This window comes from Esox lucius, chromosome 18, assembly GCF_011004845.1.
Source record: "Esox lucius isolate fEsoLuc1 chromosome 18, fEsoLuc1.pri, whole genome shotgun sequence".
Lineage (NCBI taxonomy): Eukaryota > Metazoa > Chordata > Actinopteri > Esociformes > Esocidae > Esox > Esox lucius.
The window spans coordinates 18,086,932-18,111,201 of NC_047586.1; the positions used below are offsets into that span (position 1 = coordinate 18,086,932).

The 24,270-nt window shown below is 42.1% G+C and overlaps 1 protein-coding gene across 16 annotated transcripts in view; it reads right to left on the bottom strand.

Annotated features, from left to right (window-relative positions):
• Positions 1-23,941, bottom strand: part of myt1la (myelin transcription factor 1-like, a) — a 59,049-nt gene extending 35,108 nt beyond the window's left edge. For 7 of the 16 annotated variants that reach the window (XM_020056492.3, XM_020056488.3, XM_020056487.3 and 4 more), the window contains exons 1-5: positions 23,026-23,344; positions 4,895-5,000; positions 1,919-1,973; positions 1,535-1,568; positions 209-271 (exon numbers count right to left, since the gene is read on the bottom strand). In XM_020056492.3, coding sequence (XP_019912051.2) covers positions 209-271; positions 1,535-1,568; positions 1,919-1,973 — 152 coding nt within the window. In that variant the 5' untranslated portion in view covers positions 4,895-5,000; positions 23,026-23,344. Of the gene's footprint in view, positions 1-208; positions 272-1,534; positions 1,569-1,918; positions 1,974-4,740; positions 4,874-4,894; positions 5,001-23,025; positions 23,346-23,559 lie in introns of those variants that run through there. The other 9 variants (XM_020056485.3, XM_020056490.3, XM_020056484.3 and 6 more) reach the window with 4 other exon arrangements.
• Between the last annotated feature and the right edge of the window lie 329 nt (positions 23,942-24,270).

Genomic DNA, 24,270 nt, shown 5'->3' on the forward strand with positions numbered 1-24,270 from the left:
CAGCATCAATGCAACACTCAGGCTGCTACTCAGACCTGGAATATTGTGACACATTTCCCAATCAACCGTTCACAGCCAGTGATTGCAATTGCAGGTTTGATTTTGGTACAGGAAATGACCTGACACCGGTGAGCTTGATTGGACCACGAGAGAGGAGGTAAAAATGAAAAAAAGAGTCTGGTTTCCAGAATTGAGGGAGGATCTTTACCTTCGGTGTCTGGCGTATTTCCCACTGACATGTCCACTTCCATCACAGCCTGGAGTAGGGCAGCTGTAGACACAGGAGGAAACACAGGAGTCAACACAACACACACACACACACACAAGCATTCCCTCACATACAGATAGGACTCAGCACATGTGTGCATGACATAACACATAATCCTGAGTAACGCACTGGACCAGAGCGGCTCTGTATTATTCATATTGCCAAAACACACAGCCAGCAGCCTACTAGCCAGGCGGTGACTCACAACACTGCATATTTCATTGCAGCCCATCCGGCCGGGTCTTCTTTTAGACGTCCCGCGTGCGCCGACGGTGAAGCTCCCCTCTAAAGAGTCATGTGGAGTCCAGTGTTCTTTAGGAACACCTATCTGAACTAAGGTTGAGGCTCTCTCGCTGACCCGCGACTGACAACTTCCGAGTACGGAGGGCACGTTGGGGGGTTGTGGATGGTGGGATACCACAGTGGGGGGAACAAAACACGACAGCGCTAGGCAAAGCAGAACAGCAGCGTTCTCTCCCCAAGGTGAGCGGACACATTGATTAGTCTGTGAACGGCGGGAGTGGGCATTGATCAGTGCTATTGGCACTATTGATATCCACAGACCCAGACGCGGATCAATTGGCTGATGAAACACCTCAGTGTCCTTAGAGGGAAGGTGTGAGCGTTCGTGTACTTGCTTGAGTTCGCATGCTTATGAGTGTGCGTGTGTGTGTGTGTGTGCGCGCGCGCGCTTGTGTGTGTGCACAGGCGCACGCGCCCTTTTTTCTCTCATCAGTCGGGGAGAACTGTTGGAGAGAGATTACGGATTAGGGGTTCTGAGCTGAGAAATACCATCAACAAGATGTCCACTGGCTAGACTAGAGATCATTACCCTTACAGAAAGTACTAGAATGCTAATGTTTCCCAGTACAACGCAGCCATAATGGAAAAACTGTGGATTTATTGCGAAACATTTTCGAGGAAATGAATCAGTCATTTTAATCTGTTAGGTGACAGCATGGAAGTAAATATTAAGAAATACTTAATCCTTGTCCAAATCTAACAACTGAGGAAATGATAAGAGCGATAGTGTATGAATAGAGGTGGCGTCAGCAGTGCTGGTTTACTAAACAAAGCCTCAAGGCACCCAGTCCATTTTAGGACAAGTGTATATTCACTAGTTTCACTGGAAACAGGTGAATCTTGTAACAGGGCTCCTTTGAGGCCGATCAAACTTCACAAAAGCAAAGGAAAACTCCTTCATGTAGAAAACTATTGACCACTCAAAGAGTCTGCAAAGCTCACAGCAATGAAAGGTGCACCAACCTGAATAACTCCTGTGCTGCCGTCTCCACCGGAACTAAAGAGGACAGATTGACACGTCATTTCTTTCTGCAGACAACTGAACTGTAGGTGAATAGATGACTGTAGCAGTGAAGAACACAGTTAGAACGGATGAAAGCGACAGGTTCCATCGGGCCATACGTCATCCATAGAATGTGGCACTGAGCCCTTTCAGTGCTTTCCGAAGCATTATCCCACTGAGTATCTACAGTGGCTCTGACTGGATGTCCCTATGAGACCGGGTGGCTGGCAGATGAGAGGGAGGGGGCGGACTGGGGGGAGGGGGTGGGGGGGGGGGGTTTCAGGTAACTTGTGCTCCTGGCTGTAACAGTTTGACATACACACTGTACTGACATTGTGGCGTACCTCGGACCCCTTTGGAACGCGTCCGATGGCGCTTCTCAACCGCATCCACCTCCATCTGGTTCAGAGAAAGGTTTGGGAAGCGATGGTTATTTTGTTTTGTTACCCTTTCTCTCCTGAGATGATGAAGGGCAGAACCGGATTACATTGTGTAGAGAAGTGTATTGTACAACACTGTTTCCCAAAAAGATGGGATGCTTCATAAAATACAAATAAAATCAGAATGCAATGACATGCAAATTATTACAAAGACAATAGTACAAAAACAACTAGCAAATGTTGAAACAGAGAAATGTTGTTTCTTGAAAAATATATGCCCACTTTGAAATGTTTCAAAAATGTTGGGACAGAGGCAACAAAAGACAGCACAACAAAAGTTTTGTAATGCTGTAAAACTAAACCTGGTGGAACATCACACAACTAATTAGGTAAATTGGCAACAGGTCAGTAACATGATTTGGTATTAAAAGATCATTCCAGAGAGGATGGGGAGGGGTTCACTACTCTGTGAAAGACTACACGGGCATACACGGGCAACAATCTAAAAATTACATTTCTCAACGTGAAATTGCAAAGAGTTTGGGGATCTCATCATCTAAGATACATAATATCATTAAGATTCAGAGAATCCGGAGAAATCTCTGAATGCCACAGACAGGGCCGGAAATCAATATTGGATGGCTGTGATCTTTGGTGATTCTGTAGTAGACATCACTGCATGGGCTCAGGAACACTTCCAAAAGCCATTGTCTATGAACACGGCATGTCACTGCATCCACACATGTGAGTTTAAACTTTACCATGCAAAGAAGAAATAATATAGATACAAGATCCAGAAACACATCCACCTTCTCTGGGCCCGAGCTCATTTAAGATGGACCAAGTCAAAGTGGAAAACTGTCCTGTGGTCTGACAAATCAATATTAGAAAAAAAAAAAGGGAATCACTGATGCCGCATCCTCCAGACTCAAAAGGAGAGGGACCATCCGCCGTGTTATCAGCGCTCTGTTAAAAAGCCAGCATCCGAGATGGTATGGGGGTGCATTATTGCACATTGCATGGGTGTCTTGCAAGGAAGGAACCATTAATGCTGAACAATATAAACAGGTTTTGGAGCAACATATAATACATTTTATTTATATAACGCTTTTCTTAGACTCAAAGTCACTTTACAATGCAGGTAGATTATAAAAACAGAACAAAACAAAACAAACAAAACAAGACAAGATTCAGACACAGATGAGAAGGGAGGGGGGCGTGGGGCTACGGATAGGCAGAGGTGAAGAGATGCGTCTTGAGGTGGGACTGGAAGATGGTGAGGGACTCAGAGGTGCGGATCTCTTGGGGGAGGGAGTTCCAGAGCCTGGGAGCTGCCCTGGAGAAGGCTCTGTCCCCAAAACTGCGGAGGTTGGATTTTTGGATGGAGAGGAGACCAGCTGAGGAGGATCTGAGGGACCGTGAGGGTTGGTACGGGGAGAGGAGGTCAGTGAGGTATGAGGGGGCCAGATGGTGGAGGGCTTTGTAGGTGAGAACCAGGATTTTGTAAGTGATCCGGTGGGAGATAGGAAACCAATGGAGTTGTTTTAGGACTGGAGTGATGTGGTGCCAGGATTTGGAGCGGGTGATGAGTCGGGCTGCTGCGTTTTGGACCAGTTGGAGTCGGTTGATGTTGGTAGAGCTGATGCCGAGGAGAAGTGAGTTGCAGTAGTCCAGTCGGGAGGAGATGAAGGCGTGAATGAGTCTTTCAGCAGCGGGGGGTGTGAGAGAGGGTCTGATTTTGGCGATGTTGTGGAGGTGAAAGAAGGAGGTTTTAATGACTTGATGTGAGGCTCAAGGGAGAGGGTAGAATCAAAGATAACGCCAAGTTTGCGGGCCTGGGGAGATGGGGAGACAATGGTGCCGTCGATGGTGAGAGTGGGGTTATTGGTTTTGCTGAGTGTGGATTTGGAGCATATGAGGAGAAATTCTGTTTTGTCGCTGTTGAGTTTGAGGAAGTTGTGTTGCATCAAGGTTTTAATAGCTGACTGACAGGAGTTTATGAGGGAGAAGGGAGAATTGTGGGGGGATTTGGTGCTGAGGTAGATTTGGGTGTTATCGGCATAGCAGTGGAAGTCCAGGTTAAAATGGCGGAGTATCGGACCAAGAGGGAGGATGTAGATGATGAAGAGGAGCGGGCAGAGTACGGAGCCTTGGGGAACACCTTGAGTGACTGTGGTGTGACATATGCTGCAATCCAGACATGTTTTTTTCAGTGAAGACCTTTTTTAGAAAGACAATGCCAAACCACATTCTGCACATATTAAAACAGCATGGCTCCATAGTAAAAGAGACTGGGTGCTAAACCGGCCTGCCTGCAGTCCAGATCTGCAGTCCCATATTGAAAACATTTGACTCATTATGAAATGAAAAATATCACAAAGAAGACCCCAAACTGTTGAGTAGATGAAATCCTGTATCAAGCAAAAATGGGAATACATTTCACTTTCAAAACTACAGCAATTGGTCTCTTCAGTTCCCAAACGCTTATAGAGTATTGTTAAAAGAAGAGGTGATGCAACACAGTGGTAAACATGTGCCTGTCTTGACCTTTTTGAAATGTGTTGCTGGCATCAAATTCAAAATTTTATTTTTCCAAAAACAATAACATTTCTTGGTTTTAACATTTGTTGCCTTTGTACTATTTCAAATGAAATACAGGGATACATTATTTGCACATCATTGCATTCTGTTTTTATTAGCATTTTACTCAGGGTCACAACTTTTCCAGAAGCAGGGTTGTACATCCACATCTATTCATTGTTATACAATTACCCACCGCAACTTACGGTAGCAATTAGCGTGAAGTGCCTTGCTCCGGGGCACTCTGACAGATTTTTGTTTACCCTGGAAATTTAAACCAGCAACTTTTCTGCATGTGGCCAAATGCTCTAACCACTAGGCTATCTGGCTTCCCACAGTAGGCTACATTCACTACAGTACCTAGTATCAGCTGGGTAGGGTGTGGCAACACCTCTTCCTCCTCTGAATACAAAGGTTGGGCTTTCTCAACAGCAACACTTCAAAACTCCCACTCCAAAGTCATGATCTGCAAAGACAATGAAACAAAAACAAGAATATTACACAGTAGGAACACATCGGCAGTAGTCAGCATAAAGACGCACCTTACTGTTGCCTTGGTTAGTTTTAATACAAGTGAACACTTGGTTATACTATGAGTTATAGTGTCCTAATTACAGGAATACGAGTGAAGTAGCCGCTGTCACTAGACCAAACTAAACAGGATTATTTCAATCTGTGAGCAATAGAGGTGTCTTTCCATTGCAATGTTTTGTGACACTGCAGGAAGGACTTGGAGCAGAGATAAAGAACTTATTGCATCCACTAAGCAACCAGAAAGTCATTAAAGTATGTAGCTATTTGTCTCTGTTTCTTTATTTCTGTTCATTACTTAACGTAATAAAATGTTGTCTACAAATATCCTCATCTCGTATGACTTTTGTTACATGTTCTAATCTACAGTTCTGTTTCCACCAACCTGCATGTTATCTTAAAAACGGCTGAATGGAGAAACAGCAGCAAAGTCTTTCAGTCTCATTTTCCCTCTAAGCATGTAAGATTTCACGCTCAACCTGAAATTCAGCGAGTGGGTTGTGAATGTATATTTGTCCATGCTCGTGTATTTGAGTGTATGCATGAGTGTTCGGTCACACGCGTGCGTCGATGCCTTCGTGTTTCTATCGGTCACTAAGACCAACAGTACAAGAGTGCTTGACTGCAGCGAACACTGGGGCCCTTCCAATAAACAAAGGCACAAATTCCCGCCAGTCCTTCAACTCATTCCTATTCAGAAGTCAAAGCATCCTAACCAGTGGCGTTCGACCAGGGAAAAGTTCATAGGGCCCTAACATGTAGAGGGGCCGTTGAAAATGTTTGAATCTTGAATGAAGGGGGGAGGGGCCCTCAGAGATCGCCTATGTATAGGGCCCAGAATACACCTCTGTTCCTAAAATCTTTACTGGCAAATCACCATCTCTGAGCCCTTATGTCCACCATGCTGCAACAAACGGAAGCACACAAGCTCCTGCTGTTCTATAGAAGTTAACAGTTCAGGCTGAAAGAAGAGAGGAAACTAGGCTTAGTATTCATCCCAGCTTGTCTGCATAAGTGGGACATATCCTGGCCAGCGCATGCTTGCATGCAGTTGTTTATTTTTTGTGGTGTTTCACAGTGGCTCTCATCCAGAGCAACTTTCTTGCTCAAGGGGTGCAATGACAGATATTTTGCCTAGGCTGCTCAGGGATTTGAACCAGAGACCTTTCAGTTACTGGCCCCACACCCCCAATACTAGGCTATCAGGTAGATTCACACAAGCAGAAGCATACAAAATGAGAGACATCCACATTTGCATGGGTTACATGGACATGCCCGCGCAAACGAACACACACACACAGACACACACACAGACACAACACACACACACAGACAAACTGTGTGCAAACTAAAACACACTCTAAGTGCAGGATTCTGTCTGCAATGAAGAGAAGGCTGCAGTCTGAGAGAGCCCTTGTTTGCCATCTGAAAATAGTTCCCCAATGCAAACGCTGGCAGAGAGAAGTAAGTAACACTTATCCAGCTATATTGCACCAGATAGCTATTCAGAGTTCGATTCTCTGGGCATTTCTCAAACAAGTCTTTTTCAAGCAAACAGAACTTTACTTTGACGTTCTAATGCAGAGATTGTACATTTGCTCCCTGGTCCTTTCCCTGAACACTATGTCTCCTTGTTCCCTACCTATCTCTCTCGGTTCTCTCCCTGAACACTATGTCTCCTTGTTCTCTACCTATCTCTCTCGGTTCTCTCCCTGAACACTATCTCTACCGGTTCTCTCACTCAACACAGTATCTTCACGTTATCTCCCTAAACATTTTCTCTTCCTGTTCTTCCCCTCAACATTATCTCTCAATGTCCTTCCCCTGAACATCCCTACCTGGTTTGATCTCTCAACCTCAACATTTCCTTTGCTGATTTTTTTCATCTACTCTTTCTCTCTTCTAACATTTCGGGTTCTTGATTTTCTTCTTCTGTGAAAACTATAAGTGGGTAGTGGAGTATAGGTGGATTGTTTCTCTCTTTCTTGCTCCCTGGCCAAATTTCACTCCAGCTGATTGATGTCCCATCCGAGACAGTGGTGATGTCAGAATCAATTGATCTAAGTGCCACCATAGATGCAGGAGTTTGGAATGATCCTTACCTCACGCCCTCCTCTCCACTCCCCGCCCTTTCACTCTTCAACTTCCTGTCTGCCAATGCTGTGGGCTGGGTCAGTGTTGCCAGATCTCTAGAACTCTATATTTCACAAAAAAGCCTGAACAAATTATATTTTTGCTAGAAAACCATATATGATTATAATTTTATCAACGTGCCCAAGTCCATTTTTCACACAAACTGTCATAAAAAATTGCCCAATTTTGCATGATTCCGGCACATCTGGCAACACTGCGCTGGGTTTGTGGGTGTCTGATTGCGGGGGGGATAAAGCAGAGGGGGAAATGGGCCTAAAAGCACTGAATCCGTTCTGCATCCTTCCAGAAGATAAGCTGTATGACTGTGATACTTTCATTTGGGGGAGTCTTTCTGTGTGACTCATTGAGGTTTGATGTTGTAGCTTCAAGTCTTCACTATCACTCAGGTTAGAAACATATTCTGCCACCCAATTAAGTAACGATTTGGCCATGCCAATGCTAGTACCCAAAGGCACATGAAGCACATGAAGCTCTGCCCAAAAGGCTGGAATATTATTTAGAAATGAAATGATTCGACCTCTCTTCTTGGGCAGTCCCTCAGTGTACCCAGAGATAGTAACACGTCTCCTGGAACAATCTGAGGTCACGAGACATTCATCTCACAATGCTGACGTTGTGGTGTTTCAACTCTTCTGTGCATGCCTACACAGCCCTGTGAGAATCAACACTGTAATTACTTAATGTTAAAACGGCCAGTTAAAATGATGAAGGTTTAACTAAATGTTCATTAATATTCAGCCTGTGTAGAGGCTCCCGACAGGTGTCTCTCCCTTATGGGTTCCTCTAGGCTCCGGATGGTTGCTCCCCGTCTATATTAGAAGACTTAAAGGACAACGCACAGCCAAAATATTTTCTATAGAATGGGTTAAACAAATTATACTTAACTTATACATAATTATTTTCATCTTGAGAGGGTTTATTTTATAAAACACCTAAATTAAAACATACCGTCTTTTTTTTTTTTTTTTACATAACTGGACATCTAACCTTCACTTCCACACGATTAACAGAAAAATGGAACCCAATTTAACTAGTGACACTATATGATTATACCTTGCAATCATTTGTTAATAAAAAATCAAGAGAAATGCAATTTCGATTCACAGAATTTATTTTTCCTCGTTTGGCTAAAATAATTTTCAGTCTGGTACGTCACCTTTTTATTCTTTCTTTCATGAATGGCTCACATTAAGTCACCCATCAGCATTTTGGTAGGATTGAAATCTGGGCTTTGATTCAGCCATTCCACAACGCTTCATTTCTTTTAAAGCCATTTGATGTAGCTTTGCTTTTGTCTTTTGGGTCATTGTTCTGTTACATGGTCTACGTGCGGTTAAGCTTAGCTTTTCGACAGATGGCCTTGCATTCTACTCCGGGAGTCTGGTACAATATGGAATTCATATTTGAATCAATGATTGTGAGATGGCCTGTCCCTGAGGCAGAAAAGCAGCCCCAAACCATAATGCCACCACCTCCATTCTTTCCGGCTGGTATGAAGTTCTTCTGTTCAAAGGCAGAGTTTTGCTTTCACCAAACATGGCGTCTGGCATTGCGACCAAACAACCTATGCTTGGAAAAGACTCATGGGCATCAAACATCTTTCTTCTGAGGGCCTCAGATAGGTCTTTTGATCTTGGCATGATGTGTTACCACACATCCATATGGTTAAGACCAAACCAGACCAAGTTTATAATCTTTATGGAAGGCTGGACCCTCTCAAGTGACTGTAATGATTTTCTAATAAGGTCTGCACCTGTTTTGGTGCACCTGATTAAAAATGTTTCCATTGTGGTGGCTAAAGGTAGGGGTGTACTAACTTTTTTCAGCAGAAATTGCGTTTCAGTAATTGATCAAAACGTACATTTATTGTTGTGATTTGTTAAATTGGGTTACAATTATCTTTATCTTATTTTTTAATAACCTTCACGTACAATTTGTTAGAGATAACTGACTGGAATGTCACCACTCAAAAAAAAACTAAAACAAAACAATATATGTAATTCTTTCCGTAAAAACATTCCATCCAAATACTGTAGGATTACACTCATTCATGAACAACACATACACTAGCCTCAGTATTCCAGGGTTATGTACTCTACAGCCTTGGTTGCTCTATTCAATCACGAAGAGAAGGGTGCGTGTGTGTATATATATGTGTCACCTAGCTGTGGAGGGATGCGTGTGAATGCCTCTTAATGATCCTTGACAACCGTCTAGGTTACAGGGATACATGGAACATGTCATCAATGGCAACTTACTCTGTCCCAAGGGAGATGTGTGTGTATGTGTGTGTGTGTCCATGTGTAGGGTGTTGTTTGGTGTGAAATAGCTGTTGGCCAGGCAGAGGCCATTGGGCTGAAGCCATGTGTGGAGACAGCAGGCATGTCTACCAGGACTGCCAGAGATGCACAGTCAACAGTTTGAATTGATCAGCTCCGTCCAAATGAGATTCACCACACAAAGACAAACAACACAAGGCCATGTGCATGATAAAAATGTGGGATTCATTTGTACAGTTTCAATGCACAGTCCAGACAGATTGGGAATTGAGGTAGTTGGAGAAGCCAAGTTATGCTGGAATACATATTTGACAGCCACTTGACAATCTGAAGGAGAGAGCCCATCTTGTTCAAAACACTGTTATTAAGTAACCACAGATTACTGCAACGAAAGCAAAATGACCAAGGATGCAGAATGGGTGATGATCTTTTATCAAGGACACAGGTGGCATACCAAATAATTTATCAAGGTGTATGTTTTTTTAAAGAAATGTAAAATGCTTGTTTGTGTGTATTTTGTGTTGGTGTATTTGTCTGTTTATCCAATTAATAAAAAATACCTGTCTTCCACAACAAATCATTTATCAGAATCTATGTAAAGTAGGATCACAAAAGATCCCCAAAATATCACAAGTTAGGGCAAAACATCAAGATTATGCGTGAAGCTACAAACAAAATCTTTCGGGCATTCAGCCAGAGTGAGCTGAAACGTCTAAGCTGTTAGCTGCAGTGCATACACAGTACATTTGAGTGAATAAACCTTTCATTCACATCAGGGACTGAGCTGTCTCTCGTTCTCCATTACTCTCTCCCTCTCATCAGCGATGGAGCGTTTCATTGTATCTCTCTCTCCCTCTCTACCTTACTCTCTCACCGCCTCTCTCTCTCTCGCTCACTATCACAATGCATTTTTCTCCTTATCACGCCCGAAGCGCAGCGTGAAACCTTGCAGCTCTATCTCCTTGCTCCTCCACTCCACCTGTTGTTAATTATGCCTCCTTTCCACACTACCTGCGCGCCCATTTGCATATCCAATCTGCCGGGCTTACTTTACCTTATCTCCGCAGCTGTGCCAGAACAGAATCACTGATGCGCGCACGTCTCAGAGAAATGACAACCACCCGTATGGCTCTGTCTAACGGTAATGTGTTGGTTGGTCTGTGTGTGTTTTAGGGAGGTACGATAGTGAGAAAACATACTCTCCCTATTTTGTCCCTATCTGCCGAGTACTTAATGAGAGGTCCCCACATCCAAACTCTAGCATTAGACACCGTACTCCCGGTCTCATTAACCTCCAGCGCCGCATCCCTGGCTTGCCATTGTTCTGTTTACTTTGGACCAAGTGTATATTCATCAGGTGCCAGTTGTCAGCCCAGTTAGGATGAGATTGGGTGGAATGTATCGCATTCATCACAGGCAGCTCACATTAATCACTGGTGTTTCAACGTTTGTCCAAATACTAAAGACATGGGGGCAATGCTTTGTCCATGCGTCCAATTTCAATACCATCCACTATGCACTTCAGTTTGAATATGCAGATCGTAGCATAGAGTATGATGTCATGCTCCTGAGGAGGATGAGCCGGCCAATTAGGGCTCCAGCCAGAATTCCACCAGTCAACTTGTATGAATATTGTTAATGACGTATATACGCCATTCTGTTATTATGTTACGGCTACACCGTTCCAAACAAAGAAACGTTGTGTTTTTAAAATACCTAAACCTTTCTTATAAGGAAAATGAATTAACTTATGTTGGAAGCAATATTTAATGTAAATCTTGTAACGCTGGGAAGTTACTTCAACTATGAATGAATTACTAAACTTTACCAATCAACTGAACCCTTTACCAATTTTCCTGGTCACTCCACCCACATAATCACATATGCATACAGGCACACACTGGCACAGACACACACACACACACACACACACCCACACACACGCACACACACGCACACAGAGAGAAGGGATGATTTGCAATCAGCCAGTATCTAGTGTTTCCTGTGGAAGCGCTATCTCTTAATTATCACCTGCCAAGACTAAGGTTCACAATCTTCACATGGTGACAGAAAGTGAAGGAGGTTGGACCAAGAGGTTACCGACATCAGTGACAGTGGCGAGTCATCGACAAATGATTGAAAAGAGTGCAAGGCTATAGACAATTATGGTTATGCACCATGAACATACATTGTATGTAATCCATTAAAGTCACATTGATAGCTTCTTTTTCTGATAGCACATTAAGGCTAATGGGCTGAGGGAGGCTGTTTTGCTGACTCACAGTGCCTGAAGCCTACGCTGGAGTCCAAAAGAAGAGCTACTTCCCTGTCCTCCATCTTTCTGCCTCTCCCAGTGTGGCCTGTTACGTCTGTTTAGTCCACTGTGAAATAGTCTCAATGCTGTGTGTCTGAGGTCTGTGTTTCTGTGTATTTGTGTGTGGGAGTGTGTGCGTTTGTGTCTACGTTTGTGTGTCTATTTATCTGGGTGTCTGTATGTATCCGATTGTGTGTATGTTTTACAGTATTATAAATAACACCTCTCTCCCACACTATGACTCACACATAGAGTCGGTTTGGTGGAGGCTACAAAGTAGTGTCTGGAAATAAACCCTGGGGGCAACTAATAACTCCCTGTGTGTGTCTGTGTGTGTGTGTGTGTGGGGGGGGGGGTGTACAATTGTTTGTAATTCCACATACACCATTGATCGCGATGAGGTAATCAGATTGATAGATTTCTTGGCGAAGTCTCAGGAGCAAAAAGCTTGTCTTTGATCTGATTTAAGCAACGGAGAAAAATGGGACGCTGGCAAGGTGATAACACAGGCCAAGCAAAACCGAGGTTAAGAAAAAGCCATGTAAATGAAAGGTGGTTGACCACTAGATGACAGGTGTGACCGTGGAGTAAGATCTAAATGTGTGTATATTAAGTAATGGTCTCTTATAATGAAATTATAATGCAGTTTCTTCAAAATTCTGTGAATGGATTGAAATAACTAGAACGTGAGTGGTGAATGAGGAACACACACACACAAACACACACACACACACACACACACACACACATTGCCTCTCCGTCCACTGTGACTACTACTTAGTACTCCTGCTACTGCATACAAAGGAGGAGGTTATCTCATTTGGGGTCTCTAATGTGTTCAACAGCCTCTGAAGTAATGGTTCACCACTGTTTACTACAGGCAATTCTCTCAGCTGCTACAAAGAGCACAAATGAAAGGAGCCACTGTCTTTCATAGCCAAATTCACATAACCAGGGAGTTGATAGGCAAAATGCCCTGCCGCTGCCGAAATGAAATGACAAATGTTCTTTGTGTGTGTCTGTGTGTGTGTGCGTACTCCTATTATCCATATATAGTGTATACACACTAATCTTTACTAATTTTCACCGGGGCCTTTTTCATGTTGTAGAAGAACCCCTATCACATTGCATTCCAAAATGGCTCCCCATTCTCTGTAGTAACAGCCCTTCATTACGTTTAGGGTGCCATTTCATACGTACAGTAGCTCGAATGCAATGGCTTCGTCTACCGTACTTTCCGCTATACGGGTAACAGGGCGTGGCTAAGCTGTCAGACAAGTCGTTGGTATGCAGGGTAAGGACACTGGTCTCAGAGGATTTTGGATCCTGTTCAGCATCACAGCACTCAGTGGCATTTCTGGTTCACTGCATCGGGTCATTCCACAGACTAGTCACATATATTCTGACTCAATACCCAGAACAAGGAAGCGGTGAAAACAGGTGCGGAAGACACCGAGGGGGATTAGGATGAGTCGGCTTCTGCCAGTTAAGTATGCAGAGTGGGACTAATCTTTCACCTTGGCTCTGGTTGGCTCTCATCCCAACAGCCTTGCCGAATCGCAACATACAATACGGACGGGATCACCGTAGACAGAGAGACAGAGTGAGAGAGAGATTGTGTATGCAAGAAAGAGGAGAGAGAGGAGATGGAGGCTTATGATTGTATGCTGTCTTTGGCTAATATATGGAGCAACACGTCAGACTGGGAGCTGTAAGGGGGAAAGATGCTAGGAGAGACCTTAGGCTTTCTTATGGTATCTTGTTGTTGTTGTTGTTGTTGTTGTTGTTTTTCAAGTCAGATAGCCCTGTATGATCACAAAGAAAGTGAGGGTGACACTACATTATCCTCAACCAAACACTGTGAAATGTAGATATTTGAAATGACCACCCTCATACGTCTTCTGTTGCATCTTGGTCTCAGAAGGATTACACAGACTATTTTATGCACATTTTAGCCAGGGGATTTCGTAAGATATATTACGTTCAGTAAAATCGTTGCAATGGTGAAAGAAAAGCTGGAAGCGATGTTTCAAACCGGCAACTTTCCACTTCCCAGACAGGTGTGCAACCCACTGATCCAAGGAGGAACCTGTAACCAGTGAAGGCGAGTGGTGGTGTCACAACATAAATATGTTTGAAGTGCTTTTCTTTGTAATCCTAACTCTAACCATAACCCTAACCTTAACTCCAGTGCTGTGATACCTAACCTTAATCCAAACCCTAACCTGAACCCCAGAGCTGTGAGACCTAATCAAACCTTAACCTAACCTTTTTTGTTTCCTAACCGTAGCCCAAACCTTAACCCTACCCTTAACCCCAGTGCTGTGATGCCTAATGTTAACCTAACTTTAACAATAAAATGCTTTAATGACACATTCTAGCGACCTTGGTCTTGCTGTTACTCATCCTAAATCCACATATCCAGTGTGGGGCAGTGGGTAGGGCGACTGCCTTCTCATTCAAAAGTTGCTGGTTTGAAACACAGGTCAAACATTTTGTAAAAAATTTGTCATTTTTTATATGTTTTCATAGCGTTCGTAAATATCATACGTTTGTCTGGCGTTCGTATGTTATTTTACGTTTTAATAGGGCTCATAACATTTGATATGTTGTAATAGCGTTCATAAGATATGTTACGTTTGAATAATTTCGTTATGTATCATACGTTTTGGTGGCGCATTGTAATGTAACCTAACGTAATGGATTGCCATGGATTTGTTTCGCCTTGGATTTTCGTAAAATAGTCTACATAGTGTCCTGAGACCAGGTTGCCTGTTGATATTTTAGGACTCTTTGCCCTGCTGCTACGGGTTTCCACTCGGTCCATGGATTTCATTGGGTTAGAGTAAAATGTTAACCGTCGTTTGTTTATTCTGCGTTCAAGCCTGGCATCCTGGAAAGGAACTCGGCCTGCCCCTGAATGTTTTATTCATTCCCCTACACAAACATATACACCAACTCTCATGCACACAGGCAGGCACGCTGAAATCTTAAATAGGTCACAGTAGCAGACCATGGATCACTGGTTTTGGAGTAACATCATTGGCATGGGTTATGTGAGAACATTTCTTAGTCATGAGTTCAAACAGGATTTATCTCAAGACAAAACATTTGATAATTGATAGGTCTGGTGTCAATTCAGATATTCTGAATTGAATTGAATTCCAAAAATGAATTATTATTGAATTTCATATGTGCACACCCCAAAAGGATTCTGAATTTGACCTGACATGAAAGGATAATTTTTTGACAATTATCTTACCAAAATGATATGTTATTTAAATGTATGCAAAAAAAATTAATTGTCACGTGTTTCATTGTTCTGTTCCATATTACAGTGTGTGATCAAATGCATTCTGGGAAAAAAAATAATCTTGACATTTAAAATCATTAAGGGAATTATGAATTATTAAGTTAGACAACACACAACATGATCTTAGAATATGTACAGACATTTTCTAGGGTAGTCCAGTGTTCTATGCCACTGCCTCTGGCAGACATGTACTTCTGAAGCATTCGTGACTGGCCTACTGCTTTTTCATCAAAGAATAGTCTCTATCAATCCCTACCATTCTCTCAAATAAAGCATAAAAAGTTATTTAAAATAGTTTAATAAGGATAATTACTTTTGAAACAGCATTTAATTTTTTTTACGTGATGTGTAGCAGTAGATGTATATGAAATGAACAGTACTACAGTGGATAGAATAATAAGGAATCCATTTTATATTATTTAATTAAATTAACTTTACTACAGTGATGTGCAGAATAAGGAAGCCATTTTAGTATCTTTAAATTATATTAACATTACTACAGTACAGTGATGTGTAGAACACTGCTGAAGCATTCATGACCAGCCTATTGCTTTTTCATCAGAAATGTCTCCATCCTTCCATACAATTCTCTCAAAAAAACGCATACAATATTTAAGTTATTTAACATAGTTTGAGGATAAATATTTTTTGTAACAGCATTAAAAAAAAATGTAGTGGTGTGTAGCAATAGATGTATATGAAATTAACATTACTATAGTGGATGGAATAATAAGGAATCAATTTTAATATTATTTTCTTAAACTAACATTACCACAGTCATGTGTGAAATAAGTCATTTGAACATTATTTTATAAAATGAACATTACTACAGTGATGTGTATAATCAGGAAGCCATTTGAATATTATTTAATTACATATGACCACGTAAAAGGAGTGCTCGGGTTGTGATGTAGTGTCTGAGAATAACCTGCAGGTAGTTGTGATGTAGTGTCTGAGAATAACCTGCAGGTAGTTGTGATGTAGTGTCTGAGAATAACCTGCAAGTAGTTGTGATGTAGTGTCTGAGAATAACCTGCAGGTAGTTGTGATGTAGTGTCTGAGAATAACCTGCAAGTAGTTGTGATGTAGTGTCTGAGAATAACCTGCAGCTAGTTGTGATGTAGTGTCTGAGAATAACCTGCAGGTAGTTGTGATGTAGTGTCTGAGAATAACCTGCAAGTAGTTGTGATGTAGTGTCTGAGAATAACCTGCAGCTAGTTGTGATGCAGCGACTGAGAATAACCTGGAGGTAGTTGTGATGTAGTGTCTGAGAGTAACCTACAGGTAGTTGTGTTGCAGTGTCTGAGAATAACTTGGAGGTAGTTGTGATGTAGTGTCTGAGAATAACCTGCAGGTACGAACGGGCAGTTCCTCTTGCTGCTATGTAGACATGCACCATAATCCTGCTTTGACTTTACAGGGATATGAGAGGGGACATGATAAGTCCTAAACTAGAACATGCACAACTTCCTTTCTGAAGACGTGCTTAACTTATGTTGTACTCCATGGCTGCTCAGCCAAGCCTGCTTTTAATTTGGTAGATATGTTAAATAAATCCAATGTGTACCACACAAAATGCCCTGTCTCTGCAATGTAATGCTTACCGGCAAATGTAGCGTTTCATTTGAAATGAATGTATAATATGATGTAACATATGATGTATAATCACATACATAATATGATGTACCAAAATGCAGTGATGCTGCAGGATATGATCAGGGAAAATATTCAGCTCTTGCAGAGTGGACAGCAAACTTGACACAGAGAAGACTGTTGAGTTACCTGGTTAAGAAGTTCATTCTGAGATAACAAGAGAGTTGGTCAGGAAGCACGCTCAAGTGTTTTTGAAAGAATGAAATGAGGCACCGATCAATGTGAGAGAAGCAGACTCGGTCTCAACCTGCCCTTTCTGAAATCTCATCTCTTCAGTAGGTCCTGTGATTGAATGTAGAATGGCTTTTTTGGAGTGAAGGTGAACGACAAGATACTGGTCTGTCTGGTTTTCTCCATCTGGCAGAGTTTCCCTGTATCCACTGGAAGATGCCATTGACAATATGACAGGGGCTGAGTAACTGGCATGGCCCTAAAAGGGTGGATCATGTTATGTCAGCCTGTCACCATACCCAACGTGAGGTGGTTGAGTGCCTCTGGGTTTGCACCGCACATCTGGTAGGAGAGAACTCAGTGGGCCTTACACTACCTTGTCTCAAGGTAGTTAGTTGGTGGTCTTTTTATTATTGTATTTTTATTGAGAAATGTTTACACCTTTTTCACTGGAATGTGGGGAAAGATAGAGAACATAGGACCAGATTAAAACCCATGCTGGAGCACTATAGGTGCACCAGAGGCAGCGACTGATGCACCAATCTAGGCCACTAGTTTGGGTTCTGTGGATTTCCGTTTGCGTGTCTGTGGCTATGCTTGACAAAGTGAGTTGGTGGTTCACCTTTCTTGTCCCTATTAGGAGTATCTTTGGACCTGTCCACCCTCTATTACCACTGTGATTATTTTGACAGCTTGATATGAAAGCCAACTGTCATATTGTAGGTCTGCTTTACCTACTGGTCATTTAAACATATGAAAATCTTGGTTAATGATTGTAAATTTAAGGTATTTTTCTTTTATTAACATAATTCCACAGCCAGAACAGGATTGGATACCCCGCAAGCCTGGATCCTCTATAGGTTTCTTTTTAAGGTCCTGCTTTTTGGCTCCTGGACAGAATCTCTAACTGTTAGGCCAGCTGACATTCATCTTGAAGTCATTCGGAGGGGGGCAAAGCAGGTGACCTGAATAGAGAGTTGATGAGGAAAGTAAGGAATGGGAGAAGGTCTCTAATGATAGTGGGGAATGGAAGAGGGGATAGTGTCAAAGTGGACAGGTTGGCAACTAGTTCTGAGTGAATGAGAAGCAGAAGCCCTCCACCTATATTTTCGAAGTAGTTGAAACAGTTGTCAGCAGAGTGTGTGTGTGTGTGTGTGTTTGTGTGTGTGTGTGTGTGTTCGGGGGGGGGGTTAAGAGGGATGATTATTAAGAAGAGAGGAGAATTTGGAAAGTAGCTTCCCATGGTCTGAAGCAGAGGCTTTGAATTTATCAGCTTTTGCAGTAAATGCAATAGAAGACATGGTAGAGAGGTAGGAGTGGAAGTTTAATTCAGTTTCTGCAATCCTGTTCTGGGAGCATGCAATGACATAGCAAGTCAAATGAGGTGGAAATGGATAACATTCAGACGATGGTAGAGATTATAGAATAGAAAAGGAGAGAGTGGTGGAAAAGGGAGTATGAAAATTGTGATGGCACATTAACATTTGGGTAGGGGCTAAGTGGTTAGAGTAGGATGAGTGACGGAGAAAAAAATAAAGAGTTGTGATCAGAGACTGGGGGGGAGTTGCCGTAAAATAAAAGGAGAACATCCTCTACTAAAGATGAAAACATGTACATTGCCTACCTTGCTAGTGATAGGGGACTGCGAAAGGGTGAAGTAAAAAAAAGTCAAGGATGAAAATTAGAGATGTGGAAAGAAGTCAAATTTTGTTTCCAGGAAGATAAGGTAGCCCTATATGATGATTGTCAGAAAAAAGCCATTGTCATTAAGGTATTCATCATATTGACCAAAACTCAAAGGGTAGCTGGTGGGTGACATTTGACTACTGTTTTAAGATTCAGTGGATAAGAAACAGAGACAGTATAGAATTCAAATGATGAGATAGAAAATTGAGAGGGGGGGGAAATAGAAGATATTCTCTGGTGCAAACCAGGTTTCTGTTAGGGGCAAACCATTTTAGGGACTGAAGGATGGCATATGGTGATATCAACTCAGCCTTCTTAATCACAAACAAAGGCTGCCCGAGACTAGGATCTCCACATAAACTCAAATGAAAGAGTTAAAAACTTACAGGGAATGGGGCGAACTGGGATAGAAATCACAAACATACTTGACAAAGCTACAAAAGAGCCACATTTTATGATCAGAAAATACCTAGGTAAGATATTGAAATTAAAGAGAGTGTTGTGGAGCCTTTCTATCTTTTCTTCACACAAACTCTGACGACCGTCTTTGTGTTGTAGACAAAACAATCGTTTGACCAGGCAGCTGCAAACAGCTTCTGCAAAAAAAATGTGGGAGACTAAGTACTCAAATGTTACTGATTGCCTGAAGGAGGTGAAGGACATGCATCTTAGGATTGTTTGATGATTGCGTTCCAGAGGTGAACAAAAATATCCCTCCTACAGACACATCAGAAAGCTCTAACAAATTGCTCGGAAACTAGTCCAAGTCCACGTCCTAACACTTCACGGACACACATACTTAGAATTAAACAGTTCAAATCAATGGTTTAAGGCTACTAGGTAGGGGGGAACCACCTGACTAGAATGAACGTAGCGAGAATAAACCACCAAAAACGTAGTCTACTTCCTAAGCTGTCAGTGAACACTGAGACCGGGTGCCTAGATGAGTTATTTAAGTACCCCAACACACATACATACACACCAACCAATGATCAGAAAGTTATCACTGCTTGAAACTTACTCTGTGGCCACTAACAGATGGTAGTAAAGTGTAGGTGGACTGTTTCACCTCGTTTCTCTCTCTCTTGTTCCCTATACATCCTTTGTCTGTATATAGTTAAGATCACTACAGATTATTGATGGCTTGGTGTGGTCATGACAAACGTTGCTGAGCTCGGATTTTACAATATAATTGGGTACACACAGTATGGTTGCCATGTGCAGTTATGAAAAAGTAATTGGTTTTCATGGGTAAGAAATACAACTAGGAGCAGAATGAGACCTTGTTCCTTTCTGGCATGTCCTCCACTTTTAAACCAGCCCCTGGTTTTCTACAGTCAACACACACATTAGAATTAGATAATGCTATGTTCCCTTAATGGAAAAAATATACCTTTTTCAATCACAATGACCATCGGAACAGCAGAAACAGAAGGAATGGCTAAAACTATTGACACACAATATTTGGTATTGCCTTTCTTTTAGTACGTTGGTGCTTTAATTGAGTATTCAATCTTCATTTTACCTTTGTGCTTCTCAACTGTATTCTGTTAAGGATGACATAGAATAGTGTGTAAAGATGGGTTTTGTGTGACTATCTCTAGGTAATGTTCAGTTGTTTTATCAATCTATAACCATAATCATCAACATCATCATCATTATTATTATTATTATAGTCAGCAACTACAAAACATAATCACTATCAACAACAATAACAACAACAACCATAATTAAAGCTGCAAGCAGCATTTCCGGGTTTCAGCAGTGCCCACTGTGGCAACATCAATAGAAATAGACACTTCCCCATAATTATCTTCTTCTCTACTCCTTAGCCTGCTTCCCAGTACATCTCATAAACAGCAAAAAGATAATCCAATAGGTTTTCAATGTATTTCATTTTACATTTTCAATTAGTTCAGTACTTCTCCAGAACCATTCAGTCGAACCAAATAAGACTCTGAATGTTGCATCAATATAACACTATATTATCCACAGAATTCTATATAAAACAATATGGCCGCTACAAGCCAACTTGCTTGCATGAAGAATTTTTCCCAATGCAACAGAGCCATCCTGGGCCAGACTGAACCACACTTTACAGTGTAACTATATTTACATCCCTGGGCATCCCTAGAAAACATAGCATTGTTAGAACTTTTTCCATAGATGCAACACGGCAAGTTATGTGCAGATCGGTCATATTGTCCCAGAGGAGTAGCGATTTAGGTGTTCTTCAGAAAATGGTGGAAAACCCATCATGGCGGCAAATTTTAGGCAAATTTGGTCCTTGTGTGGAGACGGATCAATCAACATATATTCAAAATTAATCGAGCAATTTTCAAAACTCTACATTACAAAAATGTCCAAGTATATCACTGTGGACACCCTGTGGACAGTTAGGATGACATTGCAAAGAGGAGTGTAAAGGGCATTGGCATACAATTCTGCCAATTTCTACCTTTCTACGCTTTACTAATTTACAGGAATTTACACTTTAATGTTTAACAGCGGAAACTGAATAATAATAACCAACGTGAAAAACGGTTCCAGAAACCTTAACAACATCAACCGCTGCAGCAGAAACAGTAGTAGCAAAAGACTGAGGAATTCCCCAAGCCATTATGAAGTCTAAATCACAAGTGCATTTAAATGGACTGTATCTTGTCTTTGCTCAGTCCACATTGTGTGAAACGTGCGTGTGCGTGTGTGTACGTGTCTTTGTGTGTGTGTATGTACGTGTAAATGCAGGTTTCCAACAGAAACTTGCCGTCCAGACTCGTAGACTGGCTGAAAGCATGACATGATTCAGCAATCAGTGTCTGCCTGTTTTTCTGTGTGCCAAACCTACCAGATCACATAAAAAAGGATTTAAGCCACTATCCACATTTGCCAAGACTGACAGACTATCCTTTCCACACTAGACAGTCCTAGCATCCAATGATGTTTGTGTACGTAAAATATAGACATTTTATTTCAAGGGACAAACAAGGCTCAGGGAAGTAAAATATTGAACATACACGGTATGCAATAATATGTTCAGGGAAATAAAATGTGTTAGATAAAGGGACTACTTACAAATGTAATTATTTGATGATTTACTGGTTGCTTTAATACAGTTAATTAATACAGTTAACACAGTTTCAAATTTCAGACTGAGATAAAATGAAAATATTGATTCTCAGTTTAGCCACATTTTCTGTAATGCCAAATATCTTGGTTTTCACCTTTTCAAACCTCTCATGTGAAAACATATTGTCTAAGTGCGATTTGTTTTGAAAGCAGTGTTGCAATTCTCAGGATAATAATTCAGTCTGAGCACCAAGGGAATCCATCCTGAAATAAAAATAGTCTTCCCTTACCCTAGAAAGTGATTGCCTCAGAGTATTAAGACATCTTGCAATACAAGGATTAACCCCCCCCCCACTCCCAGTATTCAATGCAACAATATCATAGTGGTTCAACCACTGAGGGTCAGCTGACTGGAGTAGAGACAACCCTATGGGTCAAGCCATCTCAGAAGCCATCCAACAAGTTATTCTTGTGAATTCATAAATTAATTCTATAAACTTGTTTGCATGCTACTTGCCAAATGAACAGGACTGAGTAACTAACAACTCCAGGTTAAACCTATTGCAATATGATTTACAGTATGGTGAACATTTCTTCTTATCTGCTAACAAATATTCTTGTAATTGAAATATGCAAAACTTTTCCCCGAGCACAACAGAGACTAACCTGCTGAATGTATTGCTACTTTCAGATTGTGTGTCTCACTCGTGGAATAGTATGATACACATTGAGATTGAATTGACTTGTTTCAGATATACTACGGAGTATTTCAGAATCTTTTAGAAAACAGGTGCGTTGTCCATCAAAGAAGGGAGAATCTGTCAGTTTTGCCACTATTTAACAAATTGTTGCTCTATTAAATACATATAATAACATTGGACAGTGAATGTGTTTGTGGTCACTAATGGATAGACATTGCAGTAGTCAAAGCAGCATGCAGATAAACTTCAGTGGTAGCATCAAATCTCAAGAACTTGCCAAAACAAAGGCAAAACAAGAAACAGCAACTGACACACTCACAGGCACACTGTTTCTACTGAGTTGAAAAAATGACACTTTCAAAAGTAGAAACTGTGTCCAATGTATCTACGTAGTGATCTCCCCCTAACTCAGAGAAAGTGGCATTTTGCCGAAGACAGAAAAGTAGCTCAACACCACAACCCTTCTGGAGATGCAGCCTGTTGTCAACATTATGTGCTGGAATGTTCACCACAACGCTAGCCTTACAGTTATAATCTGATCTCAGAACAGACAAGGCTGACGAGCCACAGGCACAATGTAGAGCGGGAGCAAGCAAGCAAAGTGTAGAAAGAGACCTTACTGAAATGGCGCCCGTAAAGCTCTCTTGGCTTCCTCCGCCAGTTGTCTCAAAGTCAGTCTGTAACCAGCCTCCCTCTCGCTGTTTCCTCACACACTTCGCTTTCTCACTCTCTCCCTGTTTTTCCCCTTCTTCACTCCTTTTCTCACTCTTTCTCACGCCCCACTGTCTTCCACTGCTTCTCTCCTTCCTTCCTTTCACTCTCTCTTTGTCATTGTGGTCAGACTCAGGCTGTTCTGCTCATTCCTGTAGCACTTGAAAAATGGAGGGAAGGAGTGAAGAAAAGGGAGAGCTGCAGCCACTTTAGAGAAAAAGAAAGGGAGGGAGCACAAGGGGGGAGAGCAGGGAGAGCGATGGAGACGGAGACGGACAGGGAGGAGAGGGGGAGGGAGGGAGGAAATAGGCAGGGTCTGTGTGTAGAATACGAGGCGAGCAGGAGAGAGGGAGTGAGGAGTAGAAAGAGAGAGAGAGAGAGACCCTATTTGAACACGGCACTGCAGCAGAACACAACCCCATAGAGGATGGCATCTGACTTACCCTCTTGCCGCTCCCGAACCACCGAAAGGCTCTCCGCACGACCACAGCGAGCCGAAGAGGAACCAATGACGATGAAGGCTGCTCACACAGAGCGAAGGGGGGGACGAAATACAGACGAACCACGCCAAGCCCACTGTCAAGCCCAGATCCTCTGCCTCTCCTATCTAGCCAAAAGCACGCTTTGCTGGAATCACGTTCACCTCGTTACACTGTCCCTACCTCTCCGTCTCTCACTCCATCGCTCTCCCTCTCCCTCAATCTATCGCTCCCTCCCTCTGTCTCCTGTTTCAATTCAGAGCGGCAGACGGTGTGCAGCGCAGGCGGGGAAGCTCGTCTCTCTCTCCCCACAGAGAGGTTGTGTAGTCTCTGGAGCTGAGCGTGTGCATCAGTGTGTGCAGTAGAGAGAAATGCGCCAGGCTAGCTAGCGCCCGTGTTTGATGTTGTTTTTGGGGAATCACTAGCTAATTCACATGGGCACATGATGGAAAATGAATCTACATCCAGGACTGTTGTTTTTGCGTGAGGACTGTCCTTATGCGCTTGGCGTTCATGCATCAAAATTCAATTTTAATTCATGCCGTTTGTAGTTTGGAAATAAAGGTTGAGGCTGTTAATTAGCAGCGCGTGATTATTATTATATATTTTTTTTTACACTGAATTCATTTTATTATTATTAGATGACGCTTGCTTACCCAATATTGTAGGTTTATC